Source organism: Neovison vison, chromosome 10, assembly GCF_020171115.1.
Source record: "Neovison vison isolate M4711 chromosome 10, ASM_NN_V1, whole genome shotgun sequence".
Taxonomy (NCBI): Eukaryota; Metazoa; Chordata; class Mammalia; order Carnivora; family Mustelidae; genus Neogale; species Neogale vison.
In genome coordinates, this window is record NC_058100.1 from 54,826,809 (window position 1) to 54,847,243 (window position 20,435).

The 20,435-nt window shown below is 37.5% G+C and overlaps 1 protein-coding gene across 5 annotated transcripts in view; it reads right to left on the bottom strand.

The window, feature by feature from the left end:
- The window catches only part of RASAL2 (RAS protein activator like 2), a 357,312-nt gene that overhangs the window by 153,461 nt on the left and 183,416 nt on the right, over positions 1-20,435 (bottom strand). For all 5 annotated transcript variants that reach the window (XM_044267341.1, XM_044267340.1, XM_044267339.1 and 2 more), the window contains exon 3: positions 16,333-16,459. In XM_044267341.1, the coding sequence (XP_044123276.1) occupies positions 16,333-16,459 (127 nt within the window). The remainder of the gene's footprint in view (positions 1-16,332; positions 16,460-20,435) is intronic.

Below are 20,435 nucleotides of genomic sequence, written 5' to 3' on the forward strand. Positions count from 1 at the left end.
AATGTGATATTTTCCTTACAGAAGTTCTAGGCTTGAATTTATAAAATTTGATTATTATAGACCACCCTTTATTCTGTAACATCAGTTGTTGCATAATTAATATTATCCCCTATAAACCTTCAAAATTTCTTATACAACTTTTATGATGCACATTTTAAATTCTACAACACACCCATACATGTAAACATGAAATTTAAAAGAATATGATGAATTGGGGAATGATGAAAATATATTTTACTTTCTTATTCAGTGTTTAATTGTACTCGATATTTATTGAGTACTGTTAGTGCCAAACATGCTTGTTTGGTTGGTTTTCGTAAAGAAGTTCTTTAAATGCTGCGTGAAGTTTCACAGACAGAATTCATTCATCACTGGCTGCTCCTTCAGCCAGCACCTGACTGCCGCCCTGAGACTTCCCTTCACCAGTATTCTGGGGATTCTCTTTTGTCTTCTTCTCACCTTTCTCAATTTACCCCTTCCACTACTTGACAGATAATTCAGCCTGGAATACAATTTCGAGTTAGAAATCACATGCACTTGGAAGTTTATGGGATTCATACCCTTATAAGAGAGACCCCAGAGAACCCCCCGAGCCATCTCCCTGCCGGGTAAGGATACGAGAAGTCGGTGGTCTGCAACCCACAAGAGAGCCCTGAGCAGATACCACGCCTTGGACCTGCCAGCCTCCAGAACTGTGAAAAATAAATGCTTGCTGTTTAGGCCAGCCAGTCCATAGTAGGCTGCTACAGCAGCCCGAATCAAGACAAGTCCTATACCTGAAGGTATTAGGTAGGCATAGATACAACAGAGCAGTTTTAAATTTATTGCTAATCCTTGGAAAAGCTTATGAAAATAAAAGTGTAATTCTGATTTTAACTGAAGCAACACATTTAGTTGTAAAAGCTCATCTTTCACCTATAACCCTATGTTATATCCCTGACATCAAGCCTTATTAGAGGCGGCCAAATTTTCTCCTCACTCACAGTGTACCTGCAGTTGCTTTTTTGGGAGGCTTATCTAGAACTTTTTAGCTTGCAGTAGACTCCAAGGTTATTTTTATCTAATTGTTATGTGCACGGCCAATGCTATTCTGATGTTTTAAATACACTTTTCTGTCTCCATTTCCTTTCAGTCACAGTCAATGAATTACTTCAATGGCTCTCTCCCCAGTTCATCGGGCTTCTAATACATACATCTAAATACTTCTCTACAATTCCTACTTTTGAAAATTAATTAGAAAAGATTTGTTTAAATGTGGTTTTGACTCTTTGATGGCACTACTCTGATTAAAGTAAGAAGGAAAAAATCAAAAGGCCTTTAAGGGAAAAAATGAACTGAGATTAATAATTGTTCTTTATTACAGCTCTCTTTCTTTCTAATTCAGTCTTTTACATTCCTTCCTATCTTACGAATTCAACTTCTTTTTACTCTTTTCTCCCTTGAAGTTTTCCTGTTACCCTCTACTCTCTAGAGTTAGAAAAAATATGTCAAACACCGACAAAATACAAATTTTTTATAAGCAGATAGAAAAAAATGAAATAGATGGAAATTTCCTGTTGTACTATGTGAAATATCAATTAAAATGGGGGAAAAGTTAACATTCAAATTTCTGAAGAGGAAAGACAATGGGCTGTAGATTTCAGAGAAAAGTAAGTAATCAAAACAATTCAGTAAACACAACACCTTAATGAGAAACCCGGGAGCTTCTCTTGTTAAGTGTGGTTACTGTAGAAATCAGATAACAGGTGGGTGTCAGGGTCTTAACAAAACATTTTTCATCCCTGGAGGCAGCTCCAGTCTGTTTTGGACACAAACCCAATGAGATTTTCCACCAATCTGATTCATAAATCCTTCTGTTTGAAATATAAACTAAAATGGCTTTGGTAAACAGCTTAGTCAATCCTGGACTACCAAAAATGGGGGGGGGGTGTGCGGGGGGTGGGGGTGAGAAGGTAAGAAGAGGGCACAAGTGAGAGACCAACTGAAGTAAGCAATGTTTAGTTAATTTTGCTCAAAGTATCTGAATCATGTATTTTTCTTTTGGAAAAGTTTCCATGGCAGCCAAGGGCCTAGATTAAATCCCCCAAATAAATCTCGAGACGTACTGTAAACAACTCCATCCCCATCTTTCTACCTCTATTATGGAAGAGAATGATGAATTATGACTACACTTTAGAAGAAAGGAATTTGCCCAATTGTGTAAGTAAAAGTAGAAAAAAACAAACGAGGAAAGTCATGAGATACAGAAGCAGGATGTTTCCTAACATGTCGCACGTCAAATTTCTTTACTGGGTTGACTTAAACCCATCCAAGCAAACTGAGAAATATAATGCCTACTCTATTACGTCACTGGTTCCATGATTTTGTAAGAATCAGAGAGAAGTGAAGTTTGTCTCAAATCAAAACTTATGTTGTTTGTCCTGCATTCCTCTTTCAAATCATAATAAAAATCTCATTTGATAAGGAAGCTGAGGCACAGTTAATAATGACAAGAAATGGAATCTGAATCCAGGTTGGGGCAACTTCAAAGCTTGTGCCGTTTCCAGTATCCCACAAGTGCCTCTGATAAAGGCAGTCCTTCCAGAAAGAACAGAGAGTTCTACTCACAAGCATGAATTTTCTTTCTTAAAGCAATTAACCCTCTGTCTGTGAATTAGCTGCTAAATGTGCTCGTGTGATTTTGATATGCTTATTAATCACTTAAAAACCAAACTCCAACAAACAGCACGCGTACATGCTATCAAGCTCAAATGTGGCGAAAGAAAAGGTCATTTTCTTTCATTAAAGGAATTTATTTTCTATTACCGTTCTGTATAGAAACATGAACATCTCAAACACAAGCTGTGTACTACTAATAAAGCCTTAAAAAGAAGCACAGATACCTTGTGCACTAGTAAAACCAATGATGTCAACAAGCGGCACAGAGGAAGAGTTTACATCAGACATTAGCAAACAGGCACCCCGGGACGCAGTGACCTGCTAGCTTGGACCGTTGCAGTTACCAGCATCACACTCACCAGAACCAAGTTGCAGCCGCAACTGTTTCGAGTTCTGGTTGTGTGCTCGCTTCGGCAGCACATATACTAGAGTTCTTGCTGCACAATGGTACTTAGTAATTCTCTAACTGAATTAATAAATTATTTCTCTGGAGTGGATGTGGTTTTCCATACAGGAAAAAGAAGAACTTCCCACATCTAAAATGAAGCAGTAGCAGTCCTGTCGGCTAAGAGGTTCCAAGCTAGTAAAGAAGATACATACCAACAATTTGCTACAAACACCAAGGACATACATTCAGTATTAGAGGGACAAAAAGAACAGTTGGTTTCTCAGATGGAAATAAATGCTGGTGAATTCTGATTAGTGGAATGAAGAAAAAGACTGCCAAAGCCCAGGACACATGGGATTATCATACATGCCCCCAACACTGAGGAAATACTAAAAAGTAATTTTCCCAATATTGGGGGGAAAAAAAGAAATAATATCTTAACATAAGGTTAACTTTAGACAGTAATCCAGATTCATAAATTGGTTGTTTGAAATACAATAGCTATCCGACAACCCTAGTTCATATTTTATTTATTTTGTTTTTGTATAGGTCACTGGCAAATCTGTAATCTGAAGTGGGAAGCTGGGACCATGTTAAGAGCTGGAAGAGGATTATTTTGTTAGCCTAATATGACTTATTGGGCTCATCACTAATACTACTTGGAAAACTGTGAAATGAAACAAAATAAAATTACTTAAAAGTAATTTTTCTTACTAACGGTCTCTGAATTCTCATTATCCAATGTTACAAGAAACATAATAAAAAAATAATCCTAACTAAGGTAAAAAACTGCATTTTCCAACCTTATATGAGGAAAAGGTTTCTACAGGAAATCTATACAGAATTAATTCTTCTGTATTTTACTATCGTGGTCTTTGGGTTTTGAATTTGTGAGAAGAAATATAAACAAAAATGATACATTAAATCATAAGCACAGCATTTATGATCCCTAGAATACCTGTTCCCCAGCATTATTTCACTTAGGTCTTATTTAACGCAGAGGTAAAGAGAAGAAAACATCCTTTCTAATATTCCTGGAAAATCCAGTAGAGTTCCTTTTATAATCTATTACATTATAATCATCTAACATAAAAATGTCAAAAGAGTTTCTAGTCTTCTTTAGTCAGAGTCAATATCTCTTCTTTACTGCAGATAAATAAAAACTAAGCTGTTTCAATGGTCAACTAAATGTCCTGCTACAAATTTGTGACTGGAGAGTGAGATGAAACCCAGCTAATTTTAAAGCAGTGTATTTTAGTAATGCCAAGCTCACTGGCTGGCATCAATATAACATACCTTTCCAGTTAATTGTCTAAGATTGGAATTCATTCTTTTCCCTGTGTTTGAAATTCAACTTAAAGAACTGAACTGTCCCTTTCAGGATAGGTAGGTTTCTTCTTTCCCTTTTTCTCTTTCTTCATCTTTATTAAAGTTATGAGTATTTCTGTCATTGTTACTACTTAAGAATACTAACCCATTCACTGAACTAAAAGTTAAAAGGTTAGGGGCACCTGGGTAGTCAATGGGTTAAAGCCTCTGCCTCAGCTCAGGTCATGACCCCAGGGTCCTGAGATAGAGCCCTACATTGGGTTCTCTGCTCAGCAGGGAGCCTGCTTCCTCCTCCCTCTCTGCCTGCCTCTCTGCCTACTAGTAATCTCTGTCTGTCAAATAAATAAATAAAATCTTAAAAGTTAAAAGGTTAAAAAGGGTCTGATAAGGACAAGTTTGTCTCCTTCACATTCTGACCCACTGGGTCCTCCAGTTTTCTCCTCAGAAGCAACCACTGCTAAAGCTTCTTCTGTATAGTTCTAGGGTTACATACACACACACACACACACACACACACACAGACACACACAAAATATATATACTCATAGAGTTATATGCATATGGCATTTTTTTACCCAAATCATAGTACAATATACATGCATTTCTGCACTTGCCCCCTGCCCCCAACTCCTTAATAATGTATCTTGGAAGTTGTTTCAAATTACTACACACACGGAGCTACTTTATTCTTGATAGGGGCATGCCTCGTAGTCCATCATGCAGATTTAACATGAGTCATTTAAATCATCTCCTACGGATGGCTATTTCGGTTGGGTCTGCTCTTGTGTTATTATAAACAAAACCATTAGTTTCACAAGACTTGTTAATATACATGGCAATCCCTAGCCCTCCTCTTCTAACACTGTTCCTTCCCCAGGAACAGCTACTTTTATCTCTTTTAGCCAGTTCTTTTGGTAGTTACCATCAAATCTTAAATAATATGGTTGTATTGATAGTTACAATTTTTCCCATTTTAGACATCATTTTTTGACTGTCCTCTAAGGAAGATAAGAATTTGATTCTTTCCTCAATTACTACCCTAGAAGGTGCACAGACACTTCCTACTCTCTCACAGTCCCTATTTAGTTCCATAGTAATGTTGGTAAGGATAAGCAATATTGTGACTACATGTGCTATGCAGAGTGTAGTCACACCGTGAATCCTACATAGGATACAACCCTGTAGGATACGTAGGATATAGGATACAGGATACAGTATACAGGTCAGGAGGAGAGATTCTGAAAGCAGACTGCCCAGGGTTCAAATCCTATCTTTGCCATTTGTTAGCTACCTAGGTATTTAGACAAGTTACTTAACCTCGATATGCCAGTCTCCTTACCTATAAATCAGTACCTTGTAGATTTACAAAGATTAAAAAATTAGTACATACAAAGTGTCTAATATGTAAAAGGTGCTATACAACCATTCTCTATGTCCTGAACTACATTTTTGTTTTTCCTGTAGTTGTTGCCTGATTATTATTATGCATTTGTTTAAATTTCTATATGCTTATTGTTAATTCAATCCCAAATTTGCTTTAGTCCTATTTTTGCTGTTTAAATTCACTCCATTATATCAATTTTGTCTTCTTGGAGAAGTCTTTTCTATAGCCTTCTGACTACTGTAATCTGAACTGGCTGTCTCGTTTTACAGCTGGTATTTATTTAACTCAGCTCTCGCTATAGTGTTTTCCTAAGGGGGTCCCTTTGTCTTCTCCCTTGTGTTGGATCTCTTATCCTATATTCCACATCCTACTCACTCCTGGTGAAGAACAGATTCCATTAGCTTTAGGAGAAATGATGTGCAGGAGGTAATTTTTTGTTTAAATCTTGTATGCCTGAAAATGTCTATTTTATTCTCATGTGTGAATAATGGCTTATAGCTAAACATAGAATTCTAAGTTGGAAGTTATTTTCCTTCAGAAATTTGAGGACACTCCTCATTGTTTCCTAGCTTCTGATGTTGCTGAAAGGAAGTCTTAGGCCATTCTGATTTCTGATCTTTAGAATATAATCTGTTTGTTCTTTCTCTGGAATTTTGTAAGACTGTCTCTATGTCGGGATGCCTGGGTAGCTCAGTTGGTTAAGAATCTGCCTTTGGCTCAGGTCATGATCCCAGGGTCCTGGAACTGAGTTCCACATCCGGCTCCTTGCTCAGGAGGGAGCCTGCTTCTCCCTCTTCCTGCCGCTCCCCCTACTTGTGCTCTCTCTCTCTTTCTCTTTCTGACAAATAAATCATTTAAAATATTTAATTTTTTAAAAAGGAAAAAAAAAAGACTGTTTTTATGTCACTAACAACAAATTAAAATTGAAATTTCCCCCCAAAATGTGACTTGCCATAGGAAGCTCTTTCAATCTGGAAACCCTCATCTTCACTTATGGGAAATTTTCTTGAATTACTTTGCTAATGATTTCCTTTCCTTGTTTTTCTTTTTCTGGAAGTCACTGTTTTCATGTGGGACTTCCTAGACTAGCACTCTTAATTATTTAATCTTTTTTCCCCTCTACTTTCTAGGATATTTCCTTATTTTCATCTTTTAATCCTTCTATTGAGTTTTATTTGTTACAGTTTTTTTTCAATACACGGAAGCTCTTGGGCTTTGTATCACATTCAGTTCTAATCTCATGTATGTAGTGTTTTATCTATCTGATAGCGATGCTTTTTCTTTACATTTTCTATTCCCTGCCTGTCTCTGTTCCTCCAAGTTCTTTTTTCCTTTTGCTCGTTTTGGTTTTTCTCTTTCATGCTGGAGGCTTTTCTTCAGATGTCTACTAGTGTTGGGAATGTCCCTATCATGAGATCTTTCCTCTTAGGATGGTTAAAATCCCCAAACACTACTCTTCCAGTCTTTTGCCTGAAAGGTAGGGGCAAGTGAGGAAAGACAGATGGAGGGGTCTCATCATTCTGTCTGCAGATGCTCACTTAATTTCCTTGTATTTGGAAAGTGTTCTGTACTCTCAATTTTGCCTGGTATGCCCCAGCCCAGAGACTCTTAGGTTCCCGCCTTGACTCTCCCCGGGGTGGGGCGGAATTAATCTGCAGTCTTAGAATAGAGGCAAGGGTGGGAAGAGTAATTGCTCAGTGGAATGGGGAAGAGGAGACCTAGGGATCTCTTCCATTTGTTCCTGATACCAGCAATTCCTGAACTATTTAAAGATTCTGTAGAGAAAATCAGGTTTGTTCTAAGCTTTCTTCATTGCCAGACTTAAGATTTGGCTTTCTCAAGTCAGCTAGGTTATTTACCACATTCCGTTTGCTTTTCAGCTTTCAATTTATTGTTGTTATTATTATTTCATCTGGTTGCTCTCTTCCCTCTCATTGGCCTTACCCTTCAAGGACCATGTCTTTAATAGAAAATCCCTTTACTATACAGTTATCATGGAGTTTCTGGAAGGAATACAATTAGATGCTTATGTTCAAACCACCTTTTTCTTCCCAGAAGTCCCAAGTCATTCTTTTTTTTTTTTTTTTTAAAGATTTTACTTATTTATTTGACAGACAGATATCACAAGTAGGCAGAGAGAGAAGGGGAAGCAGGCTCCCTGCTTAGCAGGGAGCCCGACATGGGGCTTGACCCCAGGACCCTGGGATCATGACCTGAGCCGAAGGCAGAGGCTTTAACCCACTGAGCCACCCAGGCGTCCCGTCCAAAGTCATTCTTGAGTGCTCACGCCACTCAGTCCTCCTCCCCACTCAGTTCTCCAACCACCACTTTGGTGTGCTATGATTAATACTGCATTAGGGCTAGTCCTAAGAGGCCGCTCACCTGGGCATCACATGGTAAGAGGATTCTACTCAAGCACTCTTGGGCATGGATCCCCTTACAGCTTTAAGGTACAGGCTGGGTTGTACTGAGTTGCATGTACATGGGGCTTCTCACGATGTGGGACCAAATTTGAAAATTCTAGTCTGGAATGCTAGATTGTTACAAAATATATAGTCAAGGTGGAGGCACACAACCTATTTTATTTTGGTGTGTTTAAAAAAAAAAAAAAGTTTGTTAGAGACTAACTTAAATATTAAGACATCAGATACAGCTTTGTAATAAACCCAGCAAGCAGCTGGTCCACAACTCAGTGTTGACTTCTGTCCTGGTTTCTCTTTCTTCGCCTGGTCTTCTGGCTTTACAACAACCCTGACAATAGCCTATACAAATGACCTACACAAATCAGAAAAGGTATCTCTCATTTAGGAACTTTACTGCCATCTGCTGGAAATTTTATGAAATAACTACAAATCAATGCCCTGAGCCTCCCCCTGGTCCTTGGGCAATTCCAAGTAGCAGTGTGTTGGAACCACCTTCATAGAAGTGAATAAATCTCTGCTGTACCAAAATGAGGATGGGGAAGAGGATAAAAGAACAAACTGGGAACCCAAACTGGCATTTACAAGTCAAAAGGAACTGTGATCTGGCACCCTGACTTAAAATGAGAACTGATGTCCTCAGAGAAAAAACTGTTCTACTCATCTAAATCCAGCTCATCAGAGTAAAATAAAAAATTGGCTTTAGTAGGTTAGCTTGAGAACTGAAGAACTAGTTTTTATTTTATTCCATCTAGTTTTGAGTTCTAAATACCTTCCAAAAGAAATCTAGGAACGTGTGGAAAAGTAACTGACAGTGTGGAATTCAGTTGGCTAACAAACGCAAGCTACCTCTTTCCAGTGGACAAACCTGATTAAATCAGGTTGGCAGGCAAGTCGGTTCTATTACGATGCTTGTATTGAAAATGTGAACGTTATGCCACAACTGACATAACAGGGCACAACCTGTGATTATGTGAATTTGTTTGTTTATGCATTATTTCGTCTGTGAGAAACACTAGGTGAACAAAGAACAGTGTGCCCAGCTGAAGCAAGCCACAGAGGAACACACAAAATGATCGTACACATCATACTTCAAACCCCTACCAGCTACCGCACTTCACCGTGTGTGCCACAAGCCACGCTCTTCCACGTATAGTGGGACAGCAATGTTCTATTCAGGTGCCAAAACCCCTCTTCCCAACACTTCATATCAACTTATAAATTATTCTGATGCTGGGCGCCTGGGTGGCTCAGTGGGTTAAGCCACTGCCTTCGGCTCAGGTCATGATCTCAGGGTCCTGGGATCGAGTCCCGCATCAGACTCTCTGCTCAGCGGGGAGCCTGCTTCCCTCTCACTCTGCCTCTCTGCTTACTTGTGATCTCTGTCAAATAAATAAATAAAATCTTCTTAAAAAAAATTATTCTGATGCCTACTGCCACAAGTAAATTTCTCAGTTTTTTTTTCAAAATAAAGTACTATATTTATTCTAGTATTTATATATTTTGCAACCACTTAACACATGTAAAAATGTGCTATTATTTTTATCTAGTTTCCATCCTTTTTAATGTGTCATTGACCAAGTTTTTTAGTACAGTGCCTCTGATCCCCTTCTTCTCTAAGCCCTGTGATTTTTATTGTGCAATTTTGCATAGTGTTGTGATTTTTAGAAATACATATGCCACATTATAGAACTCACTGTATGTGGCTATTTTAACCTAGAGTCAAGCCCATTCTTCGAGAATATTATCATCAGCATTACCTGCATATCTTAGAGAATTTTACAGACTTCAAATAATTAACATATACTGGTTCACGGTTTTTAAGAAAACTCAAAACTACCTAACCAAAAGCTTCCAGGGACATATTCCAGGGTCTTCCATCTTAACTATTCATGATATTTTTGATAATTCTTGAGCTCATTTGACCTTTCCTCAAAAATGTGTGTATCACTGAAATCTAGAAATTATAGAGTATAAGTATAAAGGCTAGATATTATGCAGCTATCTAAGCATGAGCTTACTTACTAAATGTTGGTGATAGTCTTAGTTTATTAAGACATTTAAAAAAAACAAGGGCTGCCATTATCCACTGAACTCTAACATTCTGAGCTAAAAATATTAGGCTACTGATTCTTTTTCATAACTGTTTTGGTCATTTAAATATATATTACCCTAAATTGCAAGCTCTGCCTATACAGAGTTTTATATAGATAAATATATATTATAAATCCACTATATATTATGTCATATTATATATCATATACATATATTTAGAAAAGTTTAGTATTAGTCCATTTATATTTATATTAGCCAATTTATATTACCCTAAAGCACAAGACCTGTTCTATTGGTTTTATATATATATCATATATTATATAATATTATATTATGCATATTTTATATATATATGTTTAATATTAGCCAATCTAAATATTGAGTACTATGCCATACACAGGAATTATTTATTGGCATTTTTAATTCTATTATTTGAAGGATTAAATCTTCGAAGGATATATTTTTATATTAAATTTTTATTATTCACATGTCCCCTTCTTTCAATATTATTATTACCACCCTATTATTTATCCATTACCACCCTATATATTTATAAATGCTATATATTTCTAGCACCTTGAAAATATCTCAAAAATTATCTAAATACTCCTAATACTGTCTTGGGCATAAAAAGAGGCTTGTCATTTGTTTATACATAAAGTTAGAACTGAGGCTACTTTAACAGAGAAAGAAGGTCAGAGTTAAAGCTAAGGTTTGAATAATCAGTATCCTCTAATAATTTTGATTAAAAGAGTTACATTTTATAATAATTTTATAATCAGCTTAGAGAGGATATTTTGCTTTAATATTAATTTTCTTCAAAGTTGCCTCAGGTTTTTATCACTTAGGTTAAAAAACTGAGCAATCCATGGGGAGCCGGGGTGACTCAGTGGGTTAAGCCTCCGCCTTCAGCTCAGGTCATGATCCCAGGGTCCCACATCGGGCTCTCTGCTCAGGTGGGAGTCTGCTTCTCTTCCTCTCTCTCTCTCTGCCTGCCTCTCCGCCTACTTGAGATTTCTGGCTGTCAAATAAATAAATAAAATCTTAAAACAAACAAACAAAAAAACAATCAATGAAACAAACAAAAAAAACCTTAGCAATCCATAGGTACAGGATTGGCTTTTCCTCAATGTTTTTCCAATTTGGTCCCTTTTTTGATGGTATTTTAAAATTTTTGGCTTCTTCATTTACATAAACATAAGAATTGTGGACAGCTAACTTTGCCTCTAAAAGGCTTGAAATATTCTCTCCTAGGGTTTGCTAGTGTATATCAAAGGCATACTATGTTAGATTATAATTTTTTGCATATTTATCAAATGCTTCTGGGTTTTGAGGAGTCCATGATATGGAAGCATATTTACTTATCACAGACACAGTTTTTTAAAAATCTAGAGATTTTGTAAGAAAGACCACTGGGGAAACTTTATGACTTTATCATAATATAGTAAAACAGAGACATGAGACTCTGCAGTTTTGAGGTACCAGATGTCTGGCTTTGAATTTGCCAGTTCAATTCAAACCTTCTGTCTGAGAATTGAGAAAGCATGGAGTTATGGGTGTTTGGCATTTTCTAATTAATCCAGCTTTTTAGTTATGTTTATGCTTACATTATGCTTATCACATTTATGATGTTACCTGCAACTAAGTATTCTTGCTCATTTCAGGCTCGAACTTAGTTTTGCCCATCTGAGCCATGAGAGCGTGAACCTTCCTGTTATGTCAGAGAAATGCTGTAAACAGAACGGACAGTGCCCAGTTCACCTGTGGTGGATAGCACACAGTCAACTTAGATATCTCCCAATATTGTTAGTATGCAAAGACCCTAATATCTGAAGAAATAATGTCCTTTTGAAAATTACGCTCATCATTCTTTGCATGGTTTGAATTTGAAAAATCTTTGATGAACAAATTAAAATCTGGGTATTGTCACCAGGGTTAAGTAGTTTTTTCCAGGTTTTCAAAGTCTGGAGATGAGTGCTCTAGAGATGCTGTTCATATGCCTTAAGAAAACATCTCATTTTCAGTGGGGAAGAATTTGATATATCAAAATCTGTGTCAAATGCCAGTTTATATGTAAATTTTAGTACCACTGCCCACTCAGCTGCCTCATACCCCATACACACTTCTTTTCCCTGTTTCTGACATTTATTTGTCATCAGTGTAAATTTGCCCATGTTAACGTCTAAGGCACAAATATATGCCTTTCCATCTTTTTACATTCCAAAGTTCTCTAACCAGTTTGAGAGCTCTGATGTACAGTTACATTGGCAGCCACTATAAAAGTTCTTCCCAGATCTTTGACTGTCCAAGAGCTCCTTTCTGTTTTAAATCCTCTGAAGTAGAGTAAAAGGGACATGTTTTTCATGAGTGGGCATTTCTCCATAGATGACTGTCTCATACCTGAAAACAAAGTGTGTTCTATGATTTTACATCTGCAAAACCAGATCAGTGTTTGGGGTTCCTCTCAGAAGAAGAACAAAGAGAATCCAGAGCTTGCAAAGTACAAGAACCACGCCAAGACTAGAAGGGTTGCCCCATACACACTTGATGCAACTGTCTTATTTGGAAACAAAATTCTGGATTTTTGTTCTCATTGCCAGTGCTTCTTCATCTTCTTAACCTCTATATGTCATTCCAGGACTTCATCTTCTACCTACACACATTTCCCTGGTGATTTCATTTAACCTCATGGCTTTGAATACCATCTCTTTGCTAAAGGTCTACAACTGCTATCTCCAGTCCGTACTTCTCTCTTGATTTCTACTTGGATGTCTAATAAGACTGTCAAACTCAGTATGTCCAAAATTGAGCTCCTGGTCAATCCCACTTTCAAATGTGCTCTTCCTAGTCCATCCCATTTAAGAAAAAAATCACAATTTCATTCCCCTGCTCTATCCAAAATTCTTCACTCTTCTACTTCTTACATCCCACATCCAATCCAACAAGGACGTTCTGTTGGCTCTACCTTCAAATCCAGAATCTAGCCACTTCTCAGCCCTTCCACTACAACCACTGCAGCCCAAGTGCTAGCATCTCTTGTGTAGATTATTGCCGTGGCATCTGAACCGGTCTCTGAATTCTCATTCTTGCATCCTTACTCATACTAGAGAAGTCAGTGGCTCCCCATCTCACAGAGTAGAAGCCAAAGCCCTTATGATGACCTCCAACACCATCAGGATCTGCTTGCCAATGAGCTCAGTGATGTCATGATCTACTACTCTCCCCCTTGTTCATTCCATGCCAGCATCACTGCACATCTTCTTTTGTTCCTGTAATACCTCAAGCATATTCCTATATTATACCAGCTGTTTCTTTTGGTGGAACACCTCACCTTCAAGTAGCCACATGACTTACTCATTATTTTACCAGATTTTTACTCAAATGTCACTTAACAAGAGGCATTCCTTGGTCACCTTAGCTAAAATTGTACTTCCTTCACACTTCTTATCCCCATTCCCTATTTTGTTTATTTCTTTGTACTCATCACCACCTAGCATAGAATAAATTCCACTTACTACCCTTGCTTATTATTGTCTGTTATTCCTCAATAGAATGTAAGCTCCACAAAGGGACAGATCTGTGTCTATTTTTTTCACTGTTATATCTTGAGTGCCTAGAACAGCATCTGGCACATAGTTGTCACCCAATAACTATTTGCTGCATAAATGAAAGGGTTTTTAAAAAACAAAAAATAGGGACGCCTGGGTGGCTCAGTTGGTTAAGCAGCTGCCTTCGGCTTGGGTCATGATCCCAGTGACCTGGGATCGAGTCCCACATCCGGCTCCTTGCTCGGCAGGGAGCCTGCTTCTCCCTCTGCCTTTGCCTGCCACTCTGTCTGCCTGTGCTCACTCGCTCTCTCTCCCTCTCTCTCTCTGACAAATAAATAAATAAAATCTTAAAAAAAAAAAAAATAAAAGCCACACGATATGCCACAATAACAACACATACTCTAATTAGTCATCAATAATCTATCTTCCTAACTACATAAGAATCTTCCAAAGGCAGAAATTTTATCTTACATCCCTTTTCATTCTTAGGGATTGGGATAGAATGTTATATATAATAGAATGTTACATATACTCAGCTAAATACTTGAAGCAGAAAATTTTGCCTAAAGACAAATCCCTAGGAGACAAATGTAGAACAGAATAATTATCTAATTCAACATTAGACTGGATGTAAGGAAGGATGGCTCTAAAAGTAGTCTTTTCCCCTCTGATACTTATGAGCCATAGCTTCCAGTGCTAATTTAGGACATCCACTCCGAAAATGATCATGGACATCATGAGTCTGGATGGCTACCGCACTTGTAGTCAAGGACAGAGGTACAAGGTTGGCTCTGGACTAGACAACTTGGTCACTCATCTTAGTTTATCTCTGGGACCAGCATCTGGAATGGTGGAGATTTTTAAAGAATCACTATATAGTTCTCTCTTCTATAAAACTGTTATAAATCTTCAGACTATGATTATACTTCCTCAAAAGTAAGTGACTTTTGTGGGCCAAAGCTCAAACAGTCAAAGATCCCTGGAGAAGTGGCAAAGAGAGTCATCAACCTAACATTACAAGTAATGACAGCAAAAGAGGTGAAAGAAGGTGACTCTTAGCCAGTACAAGCCACACAGAGCCTATATATGAAATACAAATGGGCTACAAAATGGTTACGCCCAGACAAGTTTGCAATGTAATTTAGGCTCACACCTAAACTGGTTTGAACACATGCTAAGGAAGTACAGTGGAAATAAGATGAGAGGAAATCTTGATTTTCCCAAGAATGAATCCTTGGAGAAAACTGTTTGTTCACCTAATTTCTAGAAAAGTACAATTGTTACAGGATAAGAAAATAATAATAAATAATGGATTCAGGTTCTGACCAAGAGTTCTGAGTTCCATTTAGAAAATGAAAAGAAATGAAGAAAAAGGCAAAACAACAACAACAACCCAACAAAACAAACAAAAAATCCCCAAAACAAACAAACAAAAAAAAACCCAACCCAAAAAACCAAACTCTGATTTTCTTTTTTTTTTTTTAATGGCAGGATTTCCCTTGTTTTTAAAAATTTCATTTATTTATTTATTTGACAGACAGAGATCACAAGTAGGCAGAGAGGCAGGCAGAGAGATTGACGGGGAAGCAGGCTCTCCACTGAGCAGAGAGCCCGATGCGGGGCTCAATCCCAGGACCCTGGGATCATGACCTGAGCCAAAGGCAGAGGCTTTAACCCACTGAGCCACCCAGGCGCCCCCAAACTCTGATTTTCAAAAATACAACCAAACTCACAGAGTAATCCATATTAAACAACATAGAGACAATAAATGATTCCATATTATCTACCTATCAAATGTCCAAGACTTAATGTCTAGGTTCACTGAGCAAATGAGAATACAACAATGCAAAGCACCAAAGCACTCACTACTTTTCATATTCTTTTATCATATTTAATCTTAATTATGTTTCTTTAAAATCACCTGACCTAATAATCTAAATATCCACTGGTAAGCACACAAATCATCAAGCAGCACAGAAAAAATGTTGTTTTGATATTGACGTTAATTCCTTTGGTATATAACTACTGAAGTTTTTTTGGTTTCCCCCCTTCCCCATTTCTCCCTTCTGTCACCCACTCCAACCATGAATATAACTTACGTGGGACATGTAAAATTAGCTCAGCTAAATTAGCCTGATCCAACATTACATAAAGCAGCATCAGTAGCTGTGTGAACAGGACACAAACTACTTAATACCAACTTTCAACACAACACTGGCTCCCCAATGACCCTCAGTGCTTCAACAAGATCGCTTAATGCTCTTTCAAAATTTAAAGCCAAGGAACAAACTCAGAAATAACACTTGACCTAGGAAGGGAAAGCAAAGGTACTAGCACTCAGATAAATTTTCTCTCTGTAAAATAACTTTGTCTCCACTTGGTTGTAAAGAACAGAACTTTCTAATGACTACTAACTGCACATTAACATACTATAGTTAAACATTCTTACTTAAAAGGAAAAACAGGATGTTCTGTGTTATCTTAACCCTTAATAAGAAGTCCATAAATTACCAGATAAAAGCTAGGAATTTTTTCCTTTTATTAGCTTACCAAGTTTGGTGGCGCCCTCTGGTGGGTACTCAGGAAACTGGCCCTCGGAAGGGACACTGACGGTTCTCCTCAGGCATCGCCCTTTGGTGGAATCTGTCTGCTGCTCCTGTCCTCCCTCCACAGGGATCTAGAGAACCAAAAGAAAAGGAGATGAAACTTGCCATAACTACCTTCTGACTGAATAATATTTTTAGTTAATAAAGACAGGAGTGTGTAATCATTAGAGCATAGTAGACAAAGCGTAGGACTCAAGTAGTAATAATGGTAAGATATTACCAACCCTTTGTCAGGAAGTATTTCTTTAAAAAGATACCTGAAAGATCTGGAAAGGTGAGTATGTAAATTAGCTTACCTGAAGTACATACAAGTCATATCCAGGTGTGTACCTGCTTTCGGAGCTCTGAAAACAAAACACCCACACAAATAAAAGATTCTTTTATATCAGAAACTAGTTTGCAAGCTCCAATTCTGGCCACTGCTCAAGAAGGTAAATGGAAATCAAAGCCAACCAGAGAGACTTAGCTGCAAAACTCAATTTAAGGAAGGTTTTGTTACATAAAAGGAGTAAAATCACCCAAATTCTCTTCAATTTTATAATTAAGCACTTGGAGATAGTGAATAAAACACATTTCAGTGGAAACTTGTATATCTACTTAGATAAAAAGGCATATTTTCTTCTAAAAGTGAGATTAGTTTTTAAAATCCTAAAAAATTTTTTGCTGGCATAATTTCAAGAACATATCAAGTGTTGTTTATATATATGAGCTAAGAACTATGAATGGAGCAAAAGCTCCCTAATACCAATAACTATCTTAAAACTTACTCCCAGATTATAATTGTAAAGTAATGCAATGACCCTAAGTTCCTTTTTTGGGGGGCGGGGGGTAAAAGATTATGCTAAAAGATTAAATCATTTTAGTTTCATGGGAGAGGGCAAAGACTTTTCACAAAGATATTTTACCAGAATTTAACAACAGTATTGGTAACATCTTAAATCATTTGGCAAAATGAGTCAGTAATTAAATATAGTTCCCAATTTCTTCTGGCTCCAATATTGAAATTTCAACAAATTTCAGTAATAATGATTGGCACTGAGTTCTTACTTTGCTCAAGGCTAAGGAATTTATGTGTGTGACATTATGAGCAAGTCGTTTTTATTATCATCTCCTTTTTACAGGTGAGGAATAATTTATTTCTCCAAATGATTATAGTGGACACATAGAGGATGGACATCAACTAATCCAGAAAAATTGGGATAGATATAGGCTTAACTGTAATATGGCTCCTGCCTTGCCTCAGTATCCCTACCCCTACAACTGGGGTCACGGGTATGATAGGAAGGGAAACTCTGTGTTATGGAGAATCTGAAGGGCAAAGTCCTAATATCTTCATAGAAACCGAAAGTTTGCACACTCTTTATAGGACCAAAAAAAGTGGTAACTATGGTTACCGCTTGCACATTTAGAAACCACAAGGCAGAATGAAGAAAGGTAAAATTCTAAAAAAGAAGGGGAGACCAAATAATAGCATCAAAAAGACATGAACTCTTCCAAAAGTACTCCAGAATATAAGACTTTACGAACAGGGATGCTGGCTGGGGTGGCTCAGTTGGTTAAGCTGCTGCCTTTGGCTCAGATCATGAGCCCAGAGTCCTGGGAGCAAGTCCTGCATTGGGCTCCTTGCTCAGCAGGGAGTCTGCTTCTCTCTCTGCCTCTGCCTGCCTCTCTGCCTGCCACTCTGCCTGCTTGTGCGCTCTCTTTCTCTCTCTGACAGATAAATAAATAAAAATTTTTAAAAAAGACTTTATGAACAGTAAGCTAAATCATCCATCCATCTTCAGGAGAGAAATTATACTATCTCTACGTAAGTAATTAAAAGAGTAGTACCAAGAGGTTAGATAACTCCTGCCTAGTTAAGAAAGACAAAAATATATTCTCGACCCACCTTCAAAGTAGGATAGAATGGGAATAAATGTTGGAAAGAAATAGTTTGAATCTCTGAACAGATGAACCTAAATAAACACTGCCATTTTTGCTATAGCTCTATAAATGCCTATTATCTGAAATAAAGAAGGCCTAAGCCACACAGGAAAAAACAAAAAAACAAAAAACAAATAACCCAGTGGTTATTTTTTATAATTTAGGAAGGAATGACCCATAATGATCTTTTCTGTGGAAATGTACAGTAACTGTATCCAGAAAAAAGAAAGAAATAGCTTAAACTATCCTATGCTTTGTCTCTAACATTATTTAAGGAAGAGAAAAATAAAATATACCAAACTTCGTATTTGGGCCTAAAATTCACTCACACAACTATTTTGTCAATGTTTTAATGTAGATTCTTGGCCTCTCATTCTTGAAACTTAAAATATGATCAGTTTTATTCAAAGTATCACTCTTACCGGTTAGGGCATTTAACCTCTGACTCAGGATATGAGAGAGAACAGTGTTGATTTTTACTTTAAACCTGCATTTCTTAAGAATATTTTACTTTTACAACACTATTGATTGATTCTTACCTAAAATATTTTTTTAAAGCCTATTGATCTACTCTTTGAAAATTAGAGGGATCATATTCCAAGGATCTTCAATGAACTAAGCTGGAGTTCACAAATCTTAGAACACAGCCAGAAGAATCCATTTTAGAAAGTCAACTTTAGAAAAGCAATTTTGTTCTTTCTGATTGCCCTAATTCAGTTTACTAGTTCACATTTGCTTGTTTATACTGAATAAGTCCTTAAATATTACTATCTTCCTGGTTTTAAAACACGAGATAAATTTTTCTTTTCTTCTTCTTCTTTTGCTTTTGTTTTTTTAATCTCTTTGCCTTTATACTATACTTCTGAATGTTCTTTTTCCTCAGGGGAGCAGGGAGGTTGGGTCAAGTGCTCTAATTAATTCCATTTTAAAGATTTATTTATCTATTTGAGAAGAGAGAATGTTGGTGGGTGTATGGGTGGGTGGGTGGGTGGGGGAATCTGAAGCAGACTCAATGCTGAGCCCAACACAGGACTAGATCCCAAGACCACGAGATCATGACCTGAGTCAAAAACCAAGAGTCAGATGCTTAGCTGACTGAGCCCCCCAGGGACCCCTTAATTCATTCCATTTTAGATGAGGAAAGAATGTAGTAGGGAGTAAATGGCTTCTCAGGCTTTTAAGATTTGTTAATAACAAAGTCCAACTGAATCTCTGACTCCTGGTCCTCTTTGTTAGTTCGAAACCATCCATGGCAATGAAGAGCAATACGGCGTAAATAAATCAGGCTACTTAGAAAACATTATATGTATAATATACACCTCTATATTGTCTGCAAAATCCCCCTTCGTTTTGTTTAGAATTATATAGGAATCATTTTTATTTTATTTCAATCTGAGTACATACACATTATACAGATAGTCAAGTACAGGAAACCAAGATCATACTAACAGCAAAAGAAAGCAGTCCTGGGGTGCGTGCCAGGCGCAGTCAGTAGGTAGAACATGTGGCTTGAGATAGTGAGTTCAAGCCCCATGCTGGATGTGGAGCCTACTTAAAAAAAGGAAAGAAAGCAGTTCCTAAAGAATGCTTTAAAACTGTTGGTGTCAAAAAAACAAACAAACAAACAAATAAATAAATAAAATAAAAATGTTGGTGTCTATCCTTAGACAGGCTTTTTAATTTTAAAAAGGGGGGGCGCCTGGGTGGCTCAGTGGGTTAAGCCTCTGCCTTCAGCTCAGGTCATGATCCCAGGGTCCTGGGATCGAGTCCCACATCAGGCTCTCTCCTCAGCGGGGAGCCTGCTTCCCCCTTTCTCTCTGCCTGCCTCTCTGCCTACTTGTGATCTCTGTCTGTCAAATAAATAAATAAAATCTTTAAAAAAAAAAAAAAAGTACTTCCTTAGCTTTCTTATCTCCTTAAATAGTGGCTCTCAAAGCAAGTGGCTAATCTAGGCCCCAGCATCAGCATCACCCAGGAAATTGTTAGAAATACACATCCTCAGGGCCTACCCACAACCTATTGAATCAGAAACCCTGCAGGGGGATGGGGTGGGGGGGTACAGCCCAGAAACCCATGTTTTAACATGCCTGCAATTGATTCATGTGCTTACTAGGGCTGAGAATC